At 54.4% G+C, this 21,386-nt stretch overlaps 1 protein-coding gene across 1 annotated transcript in view; it reads left to right on the forward strand.

The window, feature by feature from the left end:
• Col7a1 (collagen type VII alpha 1 chain) overlaps positions 1–21,386 on the forward strand; it is a 32,173-nt gene that overhangs the window by 4,293 nt on the left and 6,494 nt on the right. Inside the window, exons 13-95 of the mRNA XM_013346469.2 lie at positions 399–542; positions 630–755; positions 838–981; positions 1,589–1,708; positions 1,838–1,981; positions 2,313–2,438; positions 2,530–2,676; positions 2,882–3,004; positions 3,344–3,490; positions 3,696–3,830; positions 3,912–4,058; positions 4,150–4,286; positions 4,572–4,698; positions 4,784–4,930; positions 5,018–5,190; positions 5,307–5,342; positions 5,423–5,449; positions 5,539–5,583; positions 5,654–5,716; positions 6,219–6,290; positions 6,581–6,616; positions 6,759–6,794; positions 6,961–7,032; positions 7,138–7,215; positions 7,593–7,619; positions 7,701–7,754; positions 7,843–7,905; positions 7,979–8,038; positions 8,128–8,163; positions 8,337–8,381; positions 8,452–8,487; positions 8,805–8,849; positions 8,939–8,974; positions 9,094–9,126; positions 9,485–9,517; positions 9,675–9,728; positions 9,807–9,866; positions 9,961–9,996; positions 10,104–10,184; positions 10,278–10,313; positions 10,513–10,557; positions 10,791–10,862; positions 11,074–11,118; positions 11,350–11,376; positions 11,567–11,596; positions 11,726–11,797; positions 11,870–11,905; positions 11,980–12,015; positions 12,105–12,185; positions 12,390–12,425; positions 12,685–12,756; positions 12,841–12,885; positions 14,103–14,138; positions 14,210–14,245; positions 14,351–14,446; positions 14,562–14,597; positions 14,689–14,724; positions 14,812–14,859; positions 15,160–15,195; positions 15,321–15,443; positions 15,532–15,732; positions 15,824–15,859; positions 15,945–15,998; positions 16,164–16,232; positions 16,476–16,520; positions 16,633–16,695; positions 16,874–16,918; positions 17,400–17,435; positions 17,550–17,585; positions 17,734–17,778; positions 17,892–17,924; positions 18,000–18,062; positions 18,168–18,203; positions 18,284–18,364; positions 18,492–18,560; positions 18,686–18,721; positions 18,797–18,838; positions 19,009–19,053; positions 19,143–19,187; positions 20,690–20,725; positions 20,809–20,868; positions 20,976–21,083; positions 21,237–21,308. Of these exons, the coding sequence (XP_013201923.1) occupies positions 399–542; positions 630–755; positions 838–981; positions 1,589–1,708; positions 1,838–1,981; positions 2,313–2,438; positions 2,530–2,676; positions 2,882–3,004; positions 3,344–3,490; positions 3,696–3,830; positions 3,912–4,058; positions 4,150–4,286; positions 4,572–4,698; positions 4,784–4,930; positions 5,018–5,190; positions 5,307–5,342; positions 5,423–5,449; positions 5,539–5,583; positions 5,654–5,716; positions 6,219–6,290; positions 6,581–6,616; positions 6,759–6,794; positions 6,961–7,032; positions 7,138–7,215; positions 7,593–7,619; positions 7,701–7,754; positions 7,843–7,905; positions 7,979–8,038; positions 8,128–8,163; positions 8,337–8,381; positions 8,452–8,487; positions 8,805–8,849; positions 8,939–8,974; positions 9,094–9,126; positions 9,485–9,517; positions 9,675–9,728; positions 9,807–9,866; positions 9,961–9,996; positions 10,104–10,184; positions 10,278–10,313; positions 10,513–10,557; positions 10,791–10,862; positions 11,074–11,118; positions 11,350–11,376; positions 11,567–11,596; positions 11,726–11,797; positions 11,870–11,905; positions 11,980–12,015; positions 12,105–12,185; positions 12,390–12,425; positions 12,685–12,756; positions 12,841–12,885; positions 14,103–14,138; positions 14,210–14,245; positions 14,351–14,446; positions 14,562–14,597; positions 14,689–14,724; positions 14,812–14,859; positions 15,160–15,195; positions 15,321–15,443; positions 15,532–15,732; positions 15,824–15,859; positions 15,945–15,998; positions 16,164–16,232; positions 16,476–16,520; positions 16,633–16,695; positions 16,874–16,918; positions 17,400–17,435; positions 17,550–17,585; positions 17,734–17,778; positions 17,892–17,924; positions 18,000–18,062; positions 18,168–18,203; positions 18,284–18,364; positions 18,492–18,560; positions 18,686–18,721; positions 18,797–18,838; positions 19,009–19,053; positions 19,143–19,187; positions 20,690–20,725; positions 20,809–20,868; positions 20,976–21,083; positions 21,237–21,308 (5,687 nt within the window). The remainder of the gene's footprint in view (positions 1–398; positions 543–629; positions 756–837; positions 982–1,588; positions 1,709–1,837; positions 1,982–2,312; positions 2,439–2,529; positions 2,677–2,881; positions 3,005–3,343; positions 3,491–3,695; positions 3,831–3,911; positions 4,059–4,149; positions 4,287–4,571; positions 4,699–4,783; positions 4,931–5,017; positions 5,191–5,306; positions 5,343–5,422; positions 5,450–5,538; positions 5,584–5,653; positions 5,717–6,218; positions 6,291–6,580; positions 6,617–6,758; positions 6,795–6,960; positions 7,033–7,137; positions 7,216–7,592; positions 7,620–7,700; positions 7,755–7,842; positions 7,906–7,978; positions 8,039–8,127; positions 8,164–8,336; positions 8,382–8,451; positions 8,488–8,804; positions 8,850–8,938; positions 8,975–9,093; positions 9,127–9,484; positions 9,518–9,674; positions 9,729–9,806; positions 9,867–9,960; positions 9,997–10,103; positions 10,185–10,277; positions 10,314–10,512; positions 10,558–10,790; positions 10,863–11,073; positions 11,119–11,349; positions 11,377–11,566; positions 11,597–11,725; positions 11,798–11,869; positions 11,906–11,979; positions 12,016–12,104; positions 12,186–12,389; positions 12,426–12,684; positions 12,757–12,840; positions 12,886–14,102; positions 14,139–14,209; positions 14,246–14,350; positions 14,447–14,561; positions 14,598–14,688; positions 14,725–14,811; positions 14,860–15,159; positions 15,196–15,320; positions 15,444–15,531; positions 15,733–15,823; positions 15,860–15,944; positions 15,999–16,163; positions 16,233–16,475; positions 16,521–16,632; positions 16,696–16,873; positions 16,919–17,399; positions 17,436–17,549; positions 17,586–17,733; positions 17,779–17,891; positions 17,925–17,999; positions 18,063–18,167; positions 18,204–18,283; positions 18,365–18,491; positions 18,561–18,685; positions 18,722–18,796; positions 18,839–19,008; positions 19,054–19,142; positions 19,188–20,689; positions 20,726–20,808; positions 20,869–20,975; positions 21,084–21,236; positions 21,309–21,386) is intronic.

Genomic DNA, 21,386 nt, shown 5'->3' on the forward strand with positions numbered 1-21,386 from the left:
TGGGTGACAATGTCTATCAGCGACTGGTCCACTCACCTCTGCTGGTGACAATGTCTATCAGCGACTGGTCCACTTGCCTCACTGTCACGGACTCTACCATCCATGACAATGTCTATCAGCGGCTTGTCCACTCACTGTCATGGACTCTCATCATACTACATCCTCTATTACCCAGTGTCCCCATTCACTGGTGACTCCAGTTGTCCCGTGCTGCCTCCATGACTGGTCCCCTTAACTCGCATCCCTTTCTCTTACTGCTTTCATCTCTCGCTGCCCCTCCCCATCCAATTTTCCAGCTCCCATGAGACCCCTTGTCTTGCATTCCTGCCCATCACCGATTGCTGTTTTATATCCCTGTATGGTACTGACCCCTGCCTGTCCACCCTGCCTTCTCTCAGGAGTTGAGCGAACCCTGTTGCTCCCTGGGAGTCAGACGACCTTTGACTTAGATGATGTTCGAGCTGGGATCAGCTACACGGTGCGGGTGTCTGCTCGAGTGGGCACTCATGAGGGCGGTGCCAGCATCCTGACCATCCGCAGAGGTGAGCACTTTGGGAGACTTGTAGGGACTGGTGACTGACTTGCTGCAGTCCATATCTTGACCCTTGACCCCTGTTTTTAATCTCCAGATCCAGAAACCCAACTTACTGTTCCAGGACTGCGGGTTGTGGTGTCAGATGCAACAAGAATTAGAGTGGCCTGGGGACCCGTACCTGGGGCCAGTGGATTTCGGATTAGCTGGAGGACAGGCAGCGGTCAGTGCGGAGTGTGTGGATCACTGAGGAGAGAGCTAAGAGGACAGCCAGAAACCGGGCCATCGTTTCTCTCTGATCCTAGGTCCAGAGTCCAGTCAGACACTGACCCCAGACTCGACCACCACAGACATCCTGGGGCTGCAGCCTGGAACCTCTTATCACGTGGCTGTGTCAGCACTTCGAGGGAGAGAGGAGGGCCCCCCTGTGGTCATCGTGGCTCGAACTGGTCAGAGCCTGACCCAGTTTCTTGGTTCTTCGCCTCCAGTGTCCCTTCAGACTGCCCTTTTCATCACTTACATGCCTGCCACTTCCACCCTAAGAGAGTTGTTCCTTCAGCTCCCCGTGCTCCCCCGTGCTCCCCCGTGCTCCCCCGTGCTCCCCCTCAGCTCCCACTGTCTTTCTTTTTATTCCTGCTACTCATCCCTCAGAACCCACCACTTCCCCTTCTTCTTCCTCCACCTTCTCTTCTTCCTCTTCCTCCTCCTTCTTCCCCCTCCTCCTCTTCTTTCTCCTCCTTTTCCTTCTCCCTCCTCCTCTTCTCTCCCTCCTCCTCCTTTTCCTTCTCTTTTGCCAGACCCAGCTCTCTCTTAAACTTTTACTTTGTTCTTTGCCTGATGCCCTCACTATCTCCTAATGCATCCATAGACTCCGCTCCATCACACCTTGTCTTTCAGATTGCTGCCGCCTGCTTGCTTAGCCTTCCTAGGTGCCTTTTGTCAAAGTTTCACTGCCTTCTTTGTGAGATCTCTGCCTCTTTAAACACTCGTGGAATTAGAATCATCCAATTAGACCTCCTGCCTGCTTTACCAGACTCCCCTTGTCTCCCTCTCCAGACCCACTGAGCCCCGTGAGGAGAGTCCATTTGACTCAGTCTGGCCCCTCATCCATCAGCATTGCCTGGACCGGTGTTCCTGGCGCCACAGGATACAGGGTTTCCTGGCACTCAGGCCGTGGTAGGAGGCAGGGATTTAAGGGGGGCTGAGAGGCGATTCTGAGAGGAAGACGGATGGAGATCTTTTGGGGTCTAAGTGGAGTACGGGTAGTCTGCCAAGTCCTGGTGTTGCCTCTATCCCTGATTCTAGGTCCAGAGAAATCTCAGTTGGTTTCTGGGGAAGCCACGGTGGCTGACATCGATGGGCTGGAGCCAGACACAGAGTACACAGTACATGTGAGAACCCATGTCGCTGGTGTGGATGGCCCCCCTGCCTCTGTGGTTGTGAGGACTGGTGAGTGACCCTGGCCAGCTCTTCTCTCACCTCGTCGGCTGACCCATCCTTCCGTGTATTTCTGCCTGCTCTAACTACTACTCCATTGCTGCTCAGTGACTTTCCTGTCCACACTAAACCACCCATGGTGACTGAGCGTCCACCCATGGTGGTGACTTTGGCCGTGCCATACTTCCTACTTTGGAACACTGACCTCCTCACTCTTAAACTTCCCTCCACTGACCCAGCTGCATTAACCTCACCTAGCCTCCATTAACCATGCTCGCCTGGCCACTCCTGCCCCTGCTAGATACCCAGTGACCCCTGACCTTTCCCTTGCCTTTGCCTCTAGCTCCTGAGCCTGTGGGCAGTGTGTCCAAACTGCAAATCCTTAATGCGTCCAGTGATGTTGTACGGGTCACTTGGGTAGGAGTCCCTGGAGCCACAGCCTATAGATTGGCATGGGGACGGAGTGAAGGTACGGCTCCATGACCCCATGCTTGTCCTCCCCGGTTACAGCGCCCTCTCTGGTAACTCCCCTAACTCTTACTCTTCACTGGCCTGGACAGGCGGCCCTATGAGGCACCAGATACTCCCAGGAAACGAAGACTCTGCCGAGATACGGGATCTGGAAGGCGGAGTCAGCTACTCAGTGAGAGTGACGGCACTGGTTGGGGACCGAGAGGGCGCACCAGTTTCTATTGTCGTCACCACACGTAGGAGGATTTGGGGTTTGGATTGGGGCTAGTGACCAAGGGGTGGAGCTTATGGGGCTGGACATGTGCCGGAGATTGGAGAAGGGATCAAGGATTTGTAGTTAACCTGTGTGGGCAAAATCTTGGGGGAGGTGGGGAATGTAGTACTTGGGACTGGTGCAGCCTATGGGGCAAAACCTCCCTGACTGTAGTGCTTTCTCTTAAGCGCCTGAGGCTCCAACACCTCTGGAGAGCCTTCAAGTAGTGCAGCGAGGAGCGCATTCTTTGAGGCTGCGCTGGGAGCCGGTACCTGGAGCCCTGGGCTTCCGTCTGCATTGGCAACCTGAGGGTGAGAGGTGCCCTAGTAGGACCAATAGGTTGGGATCAATGAAGGCAGAGGGCCAGTGGGCGGAGTCATCAACATGGGTGAAAGGAGGGTTGGGGAGGTCTGCAGGAACAAAAACAGCAGGGGGCCTAATCGACAAGGTGAGCGGAGCTAATCAGGCTTGAGGGGATGCATCTGGTAGGTCAGTGGAGAGGCCAGGGTAAAGATGAGAGAGGAAGGTCCGTCAGGCGGATGGACTTGATCAGCAGTGGTCAGTGTTGTTGGTGGGAGTTGGTGAGGTGGGTGCGTCTGTCACTGTTAATCACCACCCTCCTGCATAGTCCTGGTCTTTACTTGTCTCAGGTGGCCAGGAACAGTCCCTGATCTTGCGACCTGAGTCTAACAGCTACAACCTGGATGGACTGGAGCCAGCCACACAGTACCATGTATGGCTGAGTGTCCTGGGGCAAACGGGAGAAGGGCCCCCTAGGAAGGTGTCTGCACACACTGGTGAGCCTTCCCAGAGTTCTGTGGGCTGTGGTGTGTGCTTCCCCTCATTGATGATGTGGCCTAAGCCCCTCCCCTAAGGCCCTGTGGGAGAATCCACCATGATCTCCCATAATGCCTCACTAAAGTGAACCTGCTTCAGGAGATCCTGCCGCTCTTGTTCTCTTCATCCAGGCTCTGATTCTTTGGTCTCTGATTCCTCTTTCAGAGCCCTCTCGTGTCCTGAGCACTGACCTCCGTGTGGTGGACACCTCTATTGACTCAGTGACTTTGGCCTGGACCCCAGTACCTGAGGCATCCAGCTATATCTTGTCCTGGCGGCCCCTCAGAGGAACTGGCCAGGGTGAGGTGAAGGCCAGAGTTGGGTGTGTAGTATTTAGGGCTCCATAGAGAAGCTCCTGTTTAACCAAATTTGCCTCTGCAGAAGTGCCCGGGGCTCCACAGACACTGCCAGGGACCTCAAGCTCCCACAGGGTGACAGGCCTAGACCCTGGTGTTTCCTATGTCTTCTCTCTGGTACCTATCCAGAGGGGTATACGAGGTCCTGAGGTCTCTGTCACACAAAAGCCAGGTATGGAATGAACAGTGGGAGAAGCCCGGGGGGGTGTGGTCGGGGACCACGACATGGTTAATGATGCTAGCAACTCAGTTTTTTTGTGCAGTGTGTCCCCATGGCCAGGTGGACGCGGTGTTCCTGTTACATACCACCCGAGACAATGCGCACAATGCAGAGGTTGTCAGGAGGGTCCTGGAGAGGCTGGTGTCTGCACTCGGGCCTCTTGGTCCACAGGCTGCCCAGGTTTGGCTCTAAAGACAGGCAGACTCCACTGTCTCTGTCCCTCCTCTCTGCAGGTTCCTCACCAGCCAACAACTCCCCATCCCTTTGGGGGTTTAGGTGCTCCTAGCTCCTCCCCAGGCTCCAGACCATCTCACCTGCTGGGTGACCCCCATCCTACCATTGTTACAGACCCTCTAATTAGCAGTTCTGAATTGGTCATACCACCCGTGTCTTTTTCTCCAGACTCTGAGGACCCTGCCCTATTCCTTCACCACCCCCCCATGTTCTCTGTCTGTCCCCACCCAGGTTGGCCTGCTGTCCTACAGTCACCGGCCCTCCCCATTGTTCCCCCTGAATAGTTCCCATGATCTTGGCATCATCTTGCAAAAGATCCGAGATATCCCCTATGTGGACCCAAGCGGAAACAACCTAGGTAAGGGCTGCAAACGGCATGGGCTCCTGGGGCTTCCCCATCAGGAGTTCAATGTCTCAGGCTTCTGACACGCCCTTCTTCGCAGGCACAGCCGTGATCACAGCTCACAGCCACCTCTTGGCACCCAACGCTCCTGGTCGCCGTCAGCGAGTACCAGGGGTGATGGTCCTGTTAGTGGATGAGCCGCTGAGAGGGGACATATTCAGCCCCATTCATGACGCCCAGGCTTCTGGTGAGCTGGAGGGCTGATGGGATGGGGCCTTGGGAATAGCGGTGGCCCCAGTGAGGTCAACATGTAGGTTGCTGGATTTCTTCTTAGGGCTCAAGGTGATGATTTTGGGTATGGCGGGCGCTGACCCAGAGCAGCTGCGACGCTTGGCACCAGGCACGGACACCATCCAGAACTTCTTTGCCTTGGATAATGGCCCAAGCTTGGACCGAGCAGTCAGTGATCTGGCAGTAGCCCTGTGTCAGGCAGCTGTGACCATACAGGTTCGGACAAGGCCTCCTGAGAATCGGTAGTGGGGGGGGGGGCAGGGGACGGGACATGACACCTTGGGGCTGTTTTAAGGGAGCTTCCTGGTCTCAAAGAGCCTCTTTGTCCACAGCCACAACCGGAGCCTTGTACTGTGCATTGTCCACAGGTGAGTGACCAGGGCTGAATGCCTGAAAGGCCACATGTAGGCTGTTTATTCTTACCCTCTGCTGACATGTCTCTTCCTAGGGCCAGAAGGGGGAGCCTGGAGTACCGGTAAGTAACCCTGTAGAGGTAAACAGACCAGGAGTCAGTGGGGCTGAGCTGGTTGACAGCACAGGACTCACGTGGGTCACCCCTTTTAGGGACTGCAAGGACAAGCTGGACCTCCAGGTCCCCCCGGTCTCCCGGTGAGTTCCTCTCCACACCTGTTCCTACCCTGACTGGTTTGCAGCCTCCTGACCTGTTCTCCTTATTCAGGGCAGGACCGGTGCTCCTGGCCCACAGGGTCCCCCGGGAAGGACCCAGGCAAAAGGCGAGAGGGTGAGTGTGGTGGTCATCAGCCGTCTCCAGGGTGCTCCTGCTGGTGCTCTCCGAGGGCATAGAGAAAGAAAAGGAGGAGGAGTTAGAGCCCCAGGATGAGCTGGGCATGCGCACTTGTAATCCTAGCCCCCAAGAAGCAGGGGTAAGGGGAGCCACAGCATTGGGGCTAACCTAGACAGTACAGCAAGACCCTATCTCAAATAACTAAATACCCACAGATATTCTTAGACGCCTGAGTGAAGATTATAAACCATAGCAAATTAGGCTGAGGTTCTGAAGTGGAGAGAGTAAAGGCTTTGAGATCCCAGAGAGGCTGGGCCTCTGCCTCTTCACTGCCTGGGATTAGTGCCCTTCAGTTTGATAATGCCGCTTCTCCCAGACTGCTTACCTCTGGTAGCACTTAGGATCCTGGAGGTTAGAGCCATTGGTGACAGAATGGGGCTCTGTAAATCAGGACAGGGGTGGAGAATCTTTCCCTGCTCTGACCTCCTTGCCTTTCTAGGGCTTTCCTGGCCCAGAAGGGCCGCCAGGCAGTCCTGGCCTCACTGGCGTTCCTGGGTCTCCTGGCGTTAAGGTGAGTCAACCTTGCCTTTGCTGGTCACAGGGGGACAATTCCTTGAACGGGTGCTATGAGTTTTTGTTTTGTTGTTGTTTTTGTTTTTTGGTTTTGGCTTTGTTTTTTTGAGACAGGGTTTCTCTGTAGCTTTGAAGTCTGTCCTGGAACTTGCTCTGTAGAGCAGGTTGGCCTTGAACTTGTAGAGATCCGCCTGCCTCTGCTTCCCGAGCGAGCGCTGGGATTAAAGGCACCATGGCCCGACTGGGTGCTATGGTTTTGACTGTTCTGCCTTTGACCTCCATTTACAGGGCTCTCCTGGGTGGCCTGGCCCTCCTGGGGAACCGGTAAGTGCTCTTTGCTTTTCCAGTGCCTTCTGGGGTTCTTTCTATGGGGTGAAGAGTCTGAGGCTGGGGTTAGTCATGGCTCATGAGAGCTACCCTGAGACTCATCTGAATTTACTACCCCTCCCCTCTGCTTTGTCCTCAGGGAGAGCGAGGGCCTCGAGGCCCAAAGGGAGAGCCGGTAGGTTAAAGGGAAAGGGAGAGGGGGTCAGAATATTCCCTGGAGGAGCAGGGGTACCCCAGGCTAGGCCCTAAACAAGGCCTAAAGCCTGCTAAGGAAGAACTGGGATACCTCTAGGAGCTTATTCTATCTTCCCTACCCTGAGAAGTGCTCTCTGCCCACACAGGGGGAGCCTGGGCAAGTCACTGGAGGTGAAGGGCCAGGACTTCCTGGAAAGAAAGGGGACCCTGGACCTTCGGTAAGTCCCAAGATATGTGATGGCAAGAGATACAGGAGAGGGAGAAGACCCGATGGGGGGGGGCAGTGAGGTCTAAAACACTTTATGTATTGTTTCCTTTATCAGGGACCCCCTGGACCTCGTGGCTCTTCGGGGCAACCAGGACCCCGTGGTCCTCCAGGACTTCCGGGAACATCAGTGAAGGTGACACCATGATCCCCTATTAGTTTTATGAACGCTGTGTGATTCAGAGACTTGGTGACCCCGCTGGAGTCCATACAACCCTTACTACTCTGGCCTTTAACTCCCACTCCTCAGTTCCCCATTATTCTTTGGGGGGTGGGGGTGTTGAGACAGGATCGCTCTATGTAACTTGGGCTAGCATGGAACTTACTATGCAGACCCAGGCTGGCCTTGAACGCACAGAGATCTGCCTGCCTCCCACGTGCTGGGATTAAAGGCATGCGCCACCACACCCAGCTCCCATTATTTCTGTAATAAAGTTTGACCCAGTAACTCTCCTTGTATCTTGGGGAGGAAGGGTATGATCCATAGTCATGGGGTCATGATCTGTCTTCCAGGGTGACAAAGGTGATCGTGGGGAACGGGTAAGTAAGGGACCAGGTGTCCCGGGGATGGCTTGGAGTCCAAGTCTCATGGCCATTTCCTGACACATTGTCCTTCTCCAGGGTCCTCCAGGACCAGGTATTGGTGGCACTGGACAAGGCGAGCCTGGACTTCCGGTGAGAAGGCTATGGGCTTCTGCTGGGGCAGTGGTTGAGTGCTGGGCTTCCTAGTTTTGGGCTTATATGTTTGTTTACTTCCTTCTAGGGTCTTCCTGGAAGCCCTGGACCCCAAGGCCCTGCTGGCCGCACTGGAGAGAAGGGAGAGAAGGTAGGAACCCGACCTCTTGGTGGCCATAGGCAGGGCCTCCCCTGGGTCTTCATGTCATTTTTTTCTCCTTCAGGGTGACTGTGAGGATGGATCTCCAGGCCTTCCAGGACAACCTGGGGCCCCAGGTGAACCGGTGAGTTAGCTCTAGTTTCTGCCTCCAATCGTCAGCTCCCATTTCACTCGTATGCTCTAACCCAAATCTCTGAACTCTCCATCATCCAGGGCCTACGGGGAGTTCCTGGAGTTACTGGGCCCAAAGTAAGTCCCAGCTGTGGCAGAGTGTGTGCAGATGTAAGGTGTAGTCTGGACCCTCCCACAGTGTTGTGGAGGCTGGAAGGTTATGGGCCTAGAGAGAGCAGAGGCTTTAGTAGCTGGAGGTCGATACACTTTATTTGGTGTTCTCTGAAAGCCCCTCTCTTCTTTTTCCTTAGGGTGACCGGGGACAGACAGGGACCCCGGGGGAACCTGGAGAAAAGGTACGTGCAACCTGGGGGGCTTGGGAGGATCCAAGGCCATTCTTAGCTCTAACCTCTTCTGTTCCGTCAGGGTGAACGGGGACCACCTGGTGCAGTGGGACCCCAGGTAAGCCCTTTGACCTCAGCCAGTGCTGACTGACTTGTGGATTCTATGTTCCCTCCTCGTTCTAATTTCCTGCTCTTGATCCGTTCTACCCCCGCCCTTCTACTCATCAGCCCAAGACACCCAATCCTTAGGGATACAGTGCTCAGCCTCAGGGATCGAGCTTTCAATTTTCTGACTTGGGTAAACTGCCCTTGGCTTTCACTGCTCTCTGTCTCTTGCCAAGTTTAACTCCTGCCCTGCCCAATCCCAGTCTCCTGAGACCCCTTTCTAACCCACCCCCACCCACCTGGAGCATCACCTCTGTTCTTCTTCCCCAGGGACTCCCTGGAGTTGCTGGACATCCTGGAGTGGAGGGTCCTGAGGTGAGTCTGTGACTTTGGCAGAGGATCAGGAATGGGACTTTCCTGTGTCCCTCTCTCCCTGTTCGGACTCACAATTTCTCCGTGTACAGGGGCCACCAGGACCTGCTGGCCGCAGAGGAGAAAAGGTAACTTATGGGTTGGATGTCACACTTCCTGGCAGCAGGGATGTGGCAGATGGGACACTTGGACTTTGGGTTCCTAGGTGGCCTTTTGACCTGTTTCTGTCCCTGTCCTCTCTCTATAGGGGGAGCCTGGTCGCCCCGGGGACCCTGCAGTGGTAAGTGAGGGACAGACGGGGTCCTGAGGCCAGCATAGTCCTGGAGCAGTGGCGTAGGAACTACTGCTCAGGGCTGGGGCTGCACAACCTCAACCCTGGGTAGCTCAGCTTGGTGATTCCCCTTGCGCGGTAATCTTCAGACCTCCAGCTGTGCCCCTGTGCCCCATAACCATTCTGCAGTCATGGACATATGTCAGTCCCTGTGTGTGGCCCTTACCTTGTTCTTGTTAGTGAGCCTGTGACCTACAGGCAGAGACTGAGCCTGTGACATCTATCTTCATTTATCTCCGTCCCCATGGAGCCTGATCCTATGAATCCCTAGAGAAGGCTGAGCTGTATCTGTCCTGTTTGTTTTCAGGGTCCTGATGGTCCTGGAGTCAAAGGAGAAAAGGTATGTCTGGGGGTTGTTAAAGGGTGAGGTCAAGGTCACAGGGTCACAGGGTCTATCTTGGGTGCTACCTAGAAATCACAAGGTTTGCAGCATGATTGCTGGGTTGTGGCAATACCTGGAGCCTGGTACTAATGCTGACACTCTTTGTCACCTTTAGGGAGATGCTGGACTCCCTGGACCCAGAGGAGCTTCTGGAACCAAAGGGGAACAAGTGAGTGAGGCCAGAGGGTTTGTGGGTAGGCACAGCTGGAGGCTACCCTCTCCTGAATTCTGCTAATCCCATCTACAGGGCCCACCTGGATTGGCTCTTCCTGGAGACCCTGGGCCCAAAGGAGACCCTGGAGACCGGGTGAATAAATGGGGGGAAGGCGTGTAACAGAAGGTGGAGGGAAAGGTACCTCAAACTCTGGCTAAGTCCTGTTACCCTTCCTGCTCTCTCTCAGGGTCCCATTGGCCTCACTGGCAGAGCAGGACCCACAGTGAGTATCTACAACCTTGGATGACCCCAGAGTTTCTGGAGTTCCCTCCTCTCAAAGGCTGCCTGGTATCTGAGTTCTTCATCACCTCTTTCTTGTCTCCCTGGCAGGGCGACTCGGGGCCTCCTGGAGAGAAGGGAGATCCTGGGCGACCTGGCCCCCCAGGACCTGTCGGCCCCCGAGGAAGAGATGTGAGAGGCTGGAGTTAGTGGGGGGTGGAGAATAGGGAGAATGGGTGCTTGTCTCACTGGGGTCTTGGTACCAAGCTGACTCATGTCTCTCAGGGTGAAGCTGGAGAGAAAGGCGACGAGGGCACCCCGGTGAGACTCCTCCCCACTGTGGCTTTTGATCCTTTACCCTTGAACCATGACCCCAAGGATGGTTGGGACCCTAAGAGGTCATCTTGTCCATCCCCATCTCCCCCTGTCCAGTCAGTGTCCAGGCCATCTCTTTCTCCGCTGACTGAGTCAGTTAGATCTTAACCCAGCTGCACAGAGTGACTTTTCTCTCCATCACCAGGGGGACCCAGGTTTGCCTGGAAAAGCCGGTGAGCGTGGCCCTCGGGTGAGTGTTGGTTGGGAGAAATGAGGGGTTGAGCAAAAAGGAGGAAGACACTTAGACCAGAAGGTGGTAGGAGGCTCTGGGAGGGATGGGAGGTGAGAGGGGAATCTATAGGGAGGTGTGGGGTGATGGGAAACTCTGTCATGGACTTCGGGGTGATGTGGAATATAGGCAGTGCCGCTCATGGGAAAATCTGCAGATGCCAGAGTCCATCTCAAACCAGTTGTTCTTCCCAGGGCGCCCCTGGGGCCCGGGGGCCTGTGGGTGAGAAAGGCGAGCAGGGAGATCCTGGAGAAGACGGACGGAATGTGAGTCACAGCCTCTGGCCCCTTCCCCTCGACCTCAGTCTCGATCATCCACCCAATTCCCGCTCAGTCTTTCAGCACTCACTGCCCTCACTCCCTTCGCCTCTTCTGTGAGAACTTCCCAAAGGCCATTGGGACCCCACGAGCCCTCATGGTACTTCTAAGTCTCCCCCCAGTTGCTGCCTGTCCTGAGTGATTCCCTGGCCTTCTGCAGGGCAGCCCTGGACCATCTGGACCCAAGGGTGACCGTGGGGAGCCGGTGAGTAGTACCCGTCCTGGGCTTGTGTGGGCTGCCATGTGGCCGTTGACCATGCAAGGGGTCTGGAAGTTATCAGGGGAAATGGTGATGGTGATGGCCACTTGCGGGCCTAGCTGCCCTCTAGGAGTTGGCATTGGGGTGCTTTAGGGAATTGGGAAGCAGAGTCGCACCTGGGGCAACTATGAACTTTGATGTCCAGGTAACCTCAAGGCTTGTAATTTCTTTTCCCAGGGCCCCCCAGGTCCCCCTGGACGGCCGGTAGGTGTTCAGCTGAGTCTTCTGTCATCCCCCTTTCCTGCCCTGTGGACTCTTGTCTCCTCTTACCGCAAGCTCTCCCCTCCCAGTCCCTAACTCCTCTATCGATCTTCACAGCCCCTCACAGACCCCGTTTCCCCTTTCCAGCCTCAGATTTCCTCTTCAAGTGTTCTAATTGCTCATTCCCCTATAGGTGGATGCAGGAATTGGATCCGGAGACAAGGTACTGGGGTTTGTGGGTAAAGTGAAGCTGGAAGTCTGGGAATGATTGGGTGTCCCTTACGAGGGGACCTGGCTCAAATGTACTTAGTGGCTGAGGAGTGTTCCCTCAGCAAGCCTATCTCTGCCACAGGGAGAGCCTGGACAGGAAGGTCCTCGAGGACCCAAGGGTGATCCTGGCCCCCCTGGAGCCTCTGGAGAAAGGGTAAGTGTGATGGCCTGTGGGAACTGTAGTCCTGGAAAACCTCACTCTGACTCTTCTTTCCTGTGTCCTCAGGGCATTGACGGGCTTCGGGGACCCCCTGGCCCACAGGTGAGTACCTGCTTTGTCCTTTAACTTGCATCACCATCTTGCCGGCACCTTTTATCTGACCTTGTTCCCTCCAGGGAGACCCAGGTGTCCGAGGCCCTGCAGGAGACAAGGTGAGATGATGTGATCTATTTCCGGAGGTGAAGCTGGCTCTTGGGCCCATCTTGGTCTTCAAGGCTTCCTGCCACTCTGTTTTCTTCAGGGTGATCGGGGGCCCCCAGGTCTGGATGGCCGGAACGGGCTGGATGGGAAACCAGGTGCACTTGGCCCCCCAGGGCCACATGTGAGTAGTGGTTGCCCCATTTCTGTTCCCTTTACTTCATTTGGTCTTGGCCTTGAGCTCTGGCACCAGCTGTGTGTTTTCCTCTCAGAGCCTTCCTATGTGGCGCATAGCACCATTACGAGGCTTTGGGGGTCACAGAAACCATTGTTCTCCCAGTGGAAAGGGACCCTCATCCCATGTATCTAACTTTGAATGTCTTCTTAGGGTGCTTCAGGCAAAGCTGGAGACCCTGGGAGAGATGTAAGTTAGGGGAGACGCCAGGATGGAGGGTGGCTTGGAGGCCCAGCAGAAACTCCATTCAGGTCTCACATCAATGAAAATAGGGCCAGTTGGTCCTACTGGGTCTTAGTTAGGTCTCAGTCCCTAGGCAGCAGGTCAGTAGAGTCCCCTTGCTGACCTCTGCATTACACATCACTGGGGTCCCTCCTTGACAATGGGGTGCCATGTCCTAACTGGTATGTCAGAGACCCTCTCAATCCTAGCAATGGATTTTTTCCAGGGGCTTCCAGGCCTTCGAGGAGAACACGGCCCCACTGGCCAACCTGGTCCCCCTGGCCCCCCTGGAGTACCTGTGAGTCCGGCTTCATATTATCCTTGTAGCTGCTTCCTAGGACCACCTGAGCCCTGACAGCTGACCAACACTCTGTTCCCACAGGGAAAGGCAGGCGAGGATGGCAAACCTGGCCTAAATGGGAAAAACGTGAGTGTTCTAAGCATTACCAAACCTGCCAAGAAAGGCGAGCACATTCACATAGCCCAGAAACATAGACAATACATGAAACATATGTACTGACACATGTAGACATGCACCAAACCAAACACAGCCCCGTGTGAAGATGATCTGAAGTGTATTCTAGTGCACATGTGGGCGGCCTTGCAGACACGGTGAGTTAGGTGCGTGTGTCGGTTCAGAAAGGCCAGACATGGTGAGCTCGGTGTGTGTGTCAGTTTAGAAAGGCCAGACACAGTGAACTAGGTGTGCGTGTGTCCGTTCATAAGGGCCAGACACTGTGAGTTAGGTGTGTGTGTGTCCAATCAGAAGGGCTAGTATGTGACAAAATAAGGCACAGCCACTTGTCCAGTCAAAGAGCCACAAAAAAAAGGTTGGGAGCAACAGATCTGTAGGCATTAAGCCACATTCAGTGGCATGTAGAGACATGTTAACACTTGACATTTTGCCAGGCGGTGGTGGCGCACACCTTTAATCCCAGCACTCGGGAGGCAGAGGCAGGCAGATCTCTGTGAGTTTGAGGCCAGCCTGGACTACAATAGCTAGTTCCAGGACAGGAACCAAAAAAAAAAAGCTACGGAGAAACCCTGTCTTAAAAAATCAAAAAAAAAAACCCAACAAAACACTTGACATTTTACTTAGACAAAGTCCCATAGCTGTGCCATGACACATATGAGGACATGCTGGCGATGTGTTTATTGCAACAGTCACCAAGACACGTATGACCATATATATTGAAAATCATATAAGGTTTGCAGACACAAGCCAAAACATAGAGTTTCTAAGGAACTGAAGACCTTAGTGCACACATATAAACTCATGCTAAGACATAGGCCATGATATGCAGACAGACAGGGAAAGTCACCTTCTAGGACATGCAAAGCCCTGTGTATACCTGCTAAGACACATATAGGCATGTGACTCACAAGACATGGACACCTGCTATGTCTGCTTGGATGTGGAGTTACATATAAGAGCTAAAGGAGGAGGGCATGAATACATATACATGAATGTAGACACATATAGGCATACCCATAGACACGCAGCAGTTGTCTGGGATGGACACAGTCACTTTAAGACTCACAGAGCCATGAAGTTACAGGCACAGATTCAGTTACAGTCATCTGAAATCTATACAGACAGTCTCAAAGCTGGACCATCTAGGCTTATGAGTCTTCTGCCCACAGGGAGAACCTGGAGACCCTGGAGAAGATGGGAGGAAGGTAAGCCCCTCCCCTTGGAGGATGCTGTGGCTTCAGATTGGACCATATCTAAAAATCCCTGTCTTCCTTAGGGGGAAAAGGGAGATTCTGGTGCCCCTGGAAGAGAAGTGAGTGCTTGAGTTTTTTATATTCTGTGACCCCGATCATGACCCTGTGAGGGATCTGCTTCCACTCTTCCCTGAGGCCCTTGATGCTGACTGTACGCTCCACAGGGTCCTGATGGTCCCAAGGGTGAACGTGGAGCTCCTGGTAATCCTGGACTCCAGGGTCCTCCAGGTCTCCCAGGACAGGTCGGTCCTCCTGGCCAGGTGAGTGTCTAGGGTAATTTTAGGGCTTGGAATCAATGGTCCATTATGTTTCCTGGGCTACCCTCTTGGGATGCCTTGATCCTATGTGACCCCTTTATGTCCCCTCATATTTCAGGGTTTCCCTGGTGTCCCAGGAAGTGTGGGTCCTAAGGTGAGTACATGTGTCTATATTGGATAAAGAGTATGAGAAGGGACACTCAGGATTAGGAGACATGTCCCCCCTTGATCATTCTTTGTTCCAGGGTGACCGTGGAGAGACTGGATCCAAAGGGGAACAGGTGAGGCTGGGGCTCATGTAGCTATGCCCTCCCCAGATGCACACACATCCCACAGGGTGGGTTCCAGCGCCCATGTCTTATCTCTAGGGCCTTCCTGGAGAACGTGGCCTACGAGGAGAACCTGGGAGCTTGCCGGTGAGCCAGACCTGGCCCTTGACCCTTGTCTGCTTACCTCTCTCTCACTTTCCCCTTGCCGTGGGACTCTGTGGGTTCTGCCCTCTGTGCTCAGTCTCTTGTCCCTTGGGGTTCCTGACGTTTCCCTTCAAGGAAGCACAGGTGGTAGAGAAATGCCAAAGATAGGCTTCCAGTGGCCTCGCACTTGACCTCCACGGAGGCCTAGAGGATGTAGAAACGCGCCTAGGGGACAATGTAGGGCAGGAGGCGGGGCCTTCTCCTTCGTGGATCCCTAGCTCTTCACCGTCTTTGTGTCTCCAGAATGCAGAGAGGTTGCTGGAAACTGCTGGCATCAAGGTAGGTTGTTCAGAGCTGAGGTGGGGTCTAGTGGGGCCCTGTGAGACAAGCAAAGTCCACAGGGCCATGTGAATGAGCTGTGTCAGCTACAGGCCCTGCTCCTCTGGGCCCTCACTGTTCCTCAGGTGTCAGCCCTGCGGGACATTGTGGAGACCTGGGATGAAAGCTCTGGCGGCTTCCTGTCTGTGCCTGAGCGGAGGCCTGGCCCCAAGGGGGACCCCGGTGAGCGAGGCCCTCCAGGCAAGGAGGTAAGTGTGGCTGGTGGCTGCTCAGTGGAGATGCCCTGTGGAGGCCATGTTCTAACAGACATAAGCATCCACCCTTCTCCTCCCACAGGGCTCCATTGGTTTTCCTGGAGAACGCGGGCTGAAGGGAGATCGTGGAGACCCTGGCCCTCAGGGGCCTCCCGGTCTGGCCCTTGGGGAGAGGGGCCCACCTGGACCACCTGGCCTTGCTGGGGAACCTGGAAAGCCTGGCATTCCTGGACTCCCAGGCCCAGCTGGTGGTGTGGGGGAGGCAGGACGGCCAGGAGAGAGGGTGAGTCTGGGGCTGACCAGGAGAGCCAGGACAATAGTCAGAGCAACTGGCCTCCCCATTGAGTTGGCCTCACACTGCTCTTTGTATCCAGGGAGAACGAGGAGAGAAAGGAGACCGTGGAGAACAGGTGTGTGTTGGAGGAGACACCCCAAAACAGTCCTTGCTGGAGCCTGTACCGGCTGGCACAACCTCCATTGTCTTCTCTTCTGCAGGGCAGAGATGGCCTTCCTGGCCTCCCTGGACCGCCTGGCCCGCCTGGCCCCAAGGTGATCACCCAGCCTTGTGACTGGTGATGATATTACCCTGAGACTGGGCCCTAGAAACTCCATGCAGTATCTTCAATCCCATAATTCTATGCGATCCTGAGACCTGTACTGATCCCGTAATCTGTGTAACAGACTCATCTTCCATCCATTGCTTTGTTCTCATAGGTGGCTGTCGAGGACCCAGGTACTGGACCCTCTAGAGAACAAGGACCCCCTGGACTCAAAGGTGCTAAGGTCAGTGTGGGGTCAATTTGTGTTTTTGTTTTTGTTCTTTTGAGACAGGGTTTCTTTGTGTAACAGTTCTAGCTGTCCTGGAACTAGCTCTTGTAGACCAGGCTGGCCTCGAACTCACAGAGATCCGCCTGCCTCTGCCTCCCGAGTACTGGTAATAAAGGCATGTGCCACCACCGCCCAACATGGGGTCAACTTGTGACCCGCCATAACACTTGGGCCTGACCTGACATCTCATCTATACAGGGGGAGCCAGGCAGCGATGGTGACCGTGGACCCAAAGGAGACAGGGTGAGACCTGCTACCCCACTGTACTCTCTATGGGGCATGCCATAAGTAGTAGGCACACATATGTACACACATGGCGGAGAATGGCACTCAGGGCATGGCTTTTTGCTTGCAGGGTGTACCAGGCATCAAAGGAGACCAAGGAGAGCCTGGGAAGCGAGGTCATGATGGCAGCCCGGTGCGTTCCTCTCCCATAGGTCACACGTGTGCAAGGCTGTGACTCTTACGTCTGTTGTCTCATATATAGGGCTGGAGTCAGCACTGTTTGTCCTGCCCTTGGCCATCAGGGACAGGGTGGGCAGTGAAGAAGCTGGGGTTGGGCGTAAGGGCAAGGTGATGTTAGACATATCTTACAGGGTCTCCCAGGAGAACGTGGTGTGGCTGGGCCTGAAGGAAAGCCGGTGAGTAACCACAGGAGTAGCTGGCCTAGGATTTGAGACCCTCACTGTGTTCATTACTCAAGAGGAATAAGGCTGTGCCCAAGTACAAATTATAGGCTCAGGTGCATGATGTCTGACAGGTTTACTATGTGTGTATGTCTGTGTGTCTGTCTGTAAAGGGCAGTCCACGGGTCTATGTGGTCATCTGTGCCTGAGAGGTGAGGAGAGTAATAGGTTTACTGTGTGTGTGTCTGTGTGTCTGTCTGTAAAGGGCAGTCCACGGGTCTATGTGGTCATCTGTGCCTGAGAGGTGAGGAGAGTAATAGGTTTACTGTGTGTGTGTCTGTGTGTCTGTCTGTAACGGGCAGTCCATGGGAATATATGCTCATTTATGCCTAAGAAGTAGGGAGAGTACAGTACTCTCCAGGCAAAGGCCCTCAGAAGGTGGGAACAGGCTAAAGAGAAGCCCGTACCCAGGTTCATCAGCCCCTTCCTTCTGCAGGGTCTGCAGGGCCCAAGGGGGACCCCTGGCCCAGCGGTGAGTACATTAGAACCCTCACTTCTGTTCCCATCCTGTGCCAAACCCCAGTGAAAACCATTAGCTACTTTCCCTGTGTGCAGTTGGCCCCTTTCATCAGACTGTCCCCAACAGGGTGGCCATGGAGACCCCGGACCACCTGGTGCCCCGGTGAGTGATGGGGAAGCACTGCCTAGTGAGGGGAGGGGAGGGAGGGGACAGACTCTGGCACTGTTGACAAGCCAGGCTTTGGTCATGAGGATCCTGGAGCCTGGACAGACAGCACTGACCTGTCTCCTGCCTTCACACTCCTCTCTAGGGTCTTGCTGGCCCTGCAGGACCCCAGGGGCCTTCAGGCCTGAAGGTGAGTGTAGACATGAGAGGGGAATGGGTCAGTACATATGAAGAAGGAGGGGAATTCCAGGCATATCTTTTCCCATGATGGAGCTGAGCATGTGGTTTCTGGCTCTTTTCCAGGGGGAGCCTGGAGAAACAGGACCCCCAGGACGGGTGAGTAGTGTAGCTCTTGGGGTCGCATTACTAGTACACCTGTGGGGTTGTCACCATTCCGAATTCCTCTTCCAGGGTCTGCCTGGACCTACTGGAGCTGTGGGACTTCCTGGCCCTCCTGGCCCTTCAGGCCTTGTGGTAAGCAAGTTGCTGTAGGGTTACCATAATCTCCTCAGGTACCACACTCTCCTGTGTCCTTTGTCCTTCACCCCAAGTGACCCTTGTATCTGCTCCCCCCACCAGGGTCCACAAGGGTCACCAGGTTTGCCTGGACAAGTGGTAAGTCCTGGCAGTCTTGGTTTGGGCTCCAGGGGTTAAGGGTCATCATGCAGGATCTTGACTGAGCTCCATCTTTTCAGGGGGAGACAGGGAAGCCAGGACCCCCAGGTCGTGATGGTACCAGTGGAAAGGATGGAGACAGGGGAGGTCCTGGTGTGCCAGTATGTATTTTGGGGGAGCTGGTGGTGGGCCTGTTGTGGGGTCCTGTGCCCAGCTGGCTGGATAGCAGCTGGGACAGTGGGAACGGGGTGATAAAGAGACTGAGTTCCTCACGATGCTCTTTTCCAGGGGTTGCCAGGTTCGCCTGGCCCTGTTGGACCTAAAGGAGAACCTGGGCCTGTGGGGGCCCCTGGACAGGTGACCTTTGGCTCTGCTTCCTGCCTTCTGCTCACCCCTGAGCCCCAGTTTTCACCTATCATCTGGGAAGGCAGGGCGGGGATGGAAAGAGGGTGGCTTGGCTACTCACACGGCGTTCCCCACAGGCGGTGGTTGGGCCCCCTGGAGCAAAAGGCGAGAAGGTGAGTAGGGAGGAGTTCTGAAAGAAAGGGCCACGGAATGGGAGTGAAGGACCCACTGACCCCCTCTGTTATCAGGGAGCCCCAGGAGACCTTGCTGGAGCGCTGCTGGGTGAGCCGGTGAGTGGAACACCCCTGACAGTAGGTGTCTTTTGACCCATAGTTTATCCAGCCCCATGAGTCTTAGCTTTCACAGTGTCTCCCACATTTGACCCTGGCCTCAGGCCTACCTCAAGATGCATCTGTTTGTGATTGACACCTGTGTTGTTACATGGCCCTTGCGTCCTTAGGGAGCCAAAGGTGACCGAGGACTGCCAGGACCACGGGGTGAGAAAGTGAGTCGGTCTGGGCTTCCAGAGTAAGTGCCGGGCAGAGTAGGGGTGAGGCTGGGAGGCCAGGGACCCTTACCATCCTTTATGTGCAGGGTGAAGCTGGTCGTGCAGGAGAGCCTGGAGACCCTGGAGAAGATGTGAGTCTGGGGTCTGGGCAGGACCAAGCCTGACTTGACCGTGAAAACAAGGACCATTCTTGGGCTTGGTTATATCTCTAACCTCTATGCCTAGGTTCTCAGGAGGTTTCTGTTTGGAAGACACATGGCCACACTTGTGGACCCAAACTTGGCTTCTGTGTGCCCTTGCTTGATCTTCTGTCCCTTACCATGGCTGAGCCCATGCATGTCCGTTACCACTTCATCTCCCAGGTCTTGGGACACAGCTGATTTCCTGCAGGCCTCTCCTTGGTCATGTGTTTATAATCTTGTCTTCCACCCCCGCCTGAGTACACATCTGTGGTCACATCGAAGTTCCCTGATGGGAGTTTTCCACTGAGCGCCACATCCGCGGTTCCTCTTGTTTGCACGCTCATGTGTGAGCTCTGTGGACCTGGTCACATCTGGGCTTCCCTTGGCCTGTGTTCATACTCATCTGAGTTCCCCTGGGAATATTTTTGGTCTGTATAGAAGCTTAGCATTCACACCTACACTTTTTTTGAGTGTTTTGCCTGCATGTCTGTCTGTGCACCATTGGCCTGCCTGTTGTCCTCGGAGGCTAGAAAGGGCACAGGATCCCTCGGGACTGGACTTGTAGATGAGTGTGAGCTGTAGATAATGTGGGTCCTGAGAATTGAACCCGAGTCCTCTGTGTACCAGGCTTTTTCTTTGGGGTCTCCAACCAGCTCCCAAATCATGACACAGAGACTTATTATTACTTTAGAATCCTTAGCCTAGCCTAGGCACGTTTCTGGCTAGCTCTTTTAATTTAAATTAATATTTCATTTTATGTACTTTTTGCCTCGGGACTTTTTGCTTTTTTTTTTTCTTTTGTTTGTTTGTTTTTTTTGTTTTGTTTTCTGAGACAGGGTTTCTCTGTGGCTTTGGAGCCTGTCCTGGAACTAGCTCTGTAGACCAGGCTGGTCTCGAACTCACAGAGATCCGCCTGCCTCTGCCTCCCGAGTGCTGGGATTAAAGGCGTGCGCCACCACCGCCCGGCCTTTTTTTTTTTTATTCTGTATATCTTACTTTCACGGCTTTTCATGTCTGGCTGGCTGGCGGCTGCCATGTGTCCCTTGTTCTCTCCTCCTTCTTCTCCCTCTTCTTGTTCCTTCTCTCTCTAGCCTAGATATTTCCTTCTACTTATCCTTTCTGCCTGGAAGCCCTGCCTATCCTTTCTCTGCCTAGCTATTGGCCACTTAGCTCTTTATTAGACCAATCAGGTGCCTTAGTTAGGCAAAGTGAAACAAATGCAACTCGTCCTTACATAATTAAACACAGGTCCTTATTAAACAAATGCAGTACAAACAAATGGGACACATCTTTACACAGTTACAGTAATATTCTGCAGCACAAACAAATGTAGCATATCTTTGCCCAGTTCAAACAATATCCCACACCACCTCTGGAAAAGCAACCAGTGCTCTTGACCATAAAGTCACTGCTCCAGCTTGAATTTTATCTTTACTTTTATTATTTTTTAGGGTCAAAAAGGGGCTCCAGGACTCAAAGGTCTCAAGGTACATTTATATGGAAGGGCTTTTGCTTGGGGCTATGGTCTTGTGACTCTCTAAGCCTGATAAGATCCTTCTTTCCCTTAAAGGGTGAGCCAGGAATTGGGGTTCAGGGCCCCCCTGGGCCAACTGGTCCTCCAGGTATGAAGGTAAGTCAGCATCTCATCACAATTCCCAGAAATGGGAGGAAGGCGTTCTGGGCCTTGGCCTGGGAAGGTGTCCTTCTCTGACCACTCTTCCTTTTCATCTGTTTCAGGGGGACTTGGGCTCCCCTGGTGCCCCCGGTGCTCCTGGTGTCGTTGGATTCCCTGGTCAGACAGGACCTCGAGGAGAGATGGGCCAGCCAGGGCCGGTGGGGGAGCGGGTAAGAGGGCTGGGAACAGCATGTGGGAACTTGGGGACCTCAAGACCTCTGATCTGGTAGCAGGTGAGGAAGGAACCCAGGCCCTTCCGTCTTAAGAGGAAGAGAAGGGGGTTCTCAAATCACCCCCATCTCCCTTGTCCCATTTTCCTATAGGGTCTGGCAGGCCCTCCGGGGAGAGAAGGCACCCCAGGCCCCTTGGGGCCACCTGGACCACCAGGGTTAGCGGTGAGTAGGACTTCCCAAATGCCCCAAGTCTGCCCACGTGAGGGTTATTGGTGTGGCCAGGCCATGAGGTTGGGTGTG

The sequence above is a fragment of the Microtus ochrogaster genome, chromosome 5 (genome assembly GCF_000317375.1).
Source record: "Microtus ochrogaster isolate Prairie Vole_2 chromosome 5, MicOch1.0, whole genome shotgun sequence".
NCBI classification, from domain to species: domain Eukaryota; kingdom Metazoa; phylum Chordata; class Mammalia; order Rodentia; family Cricetidae; genus Microtus; species Microtus ochrogaster.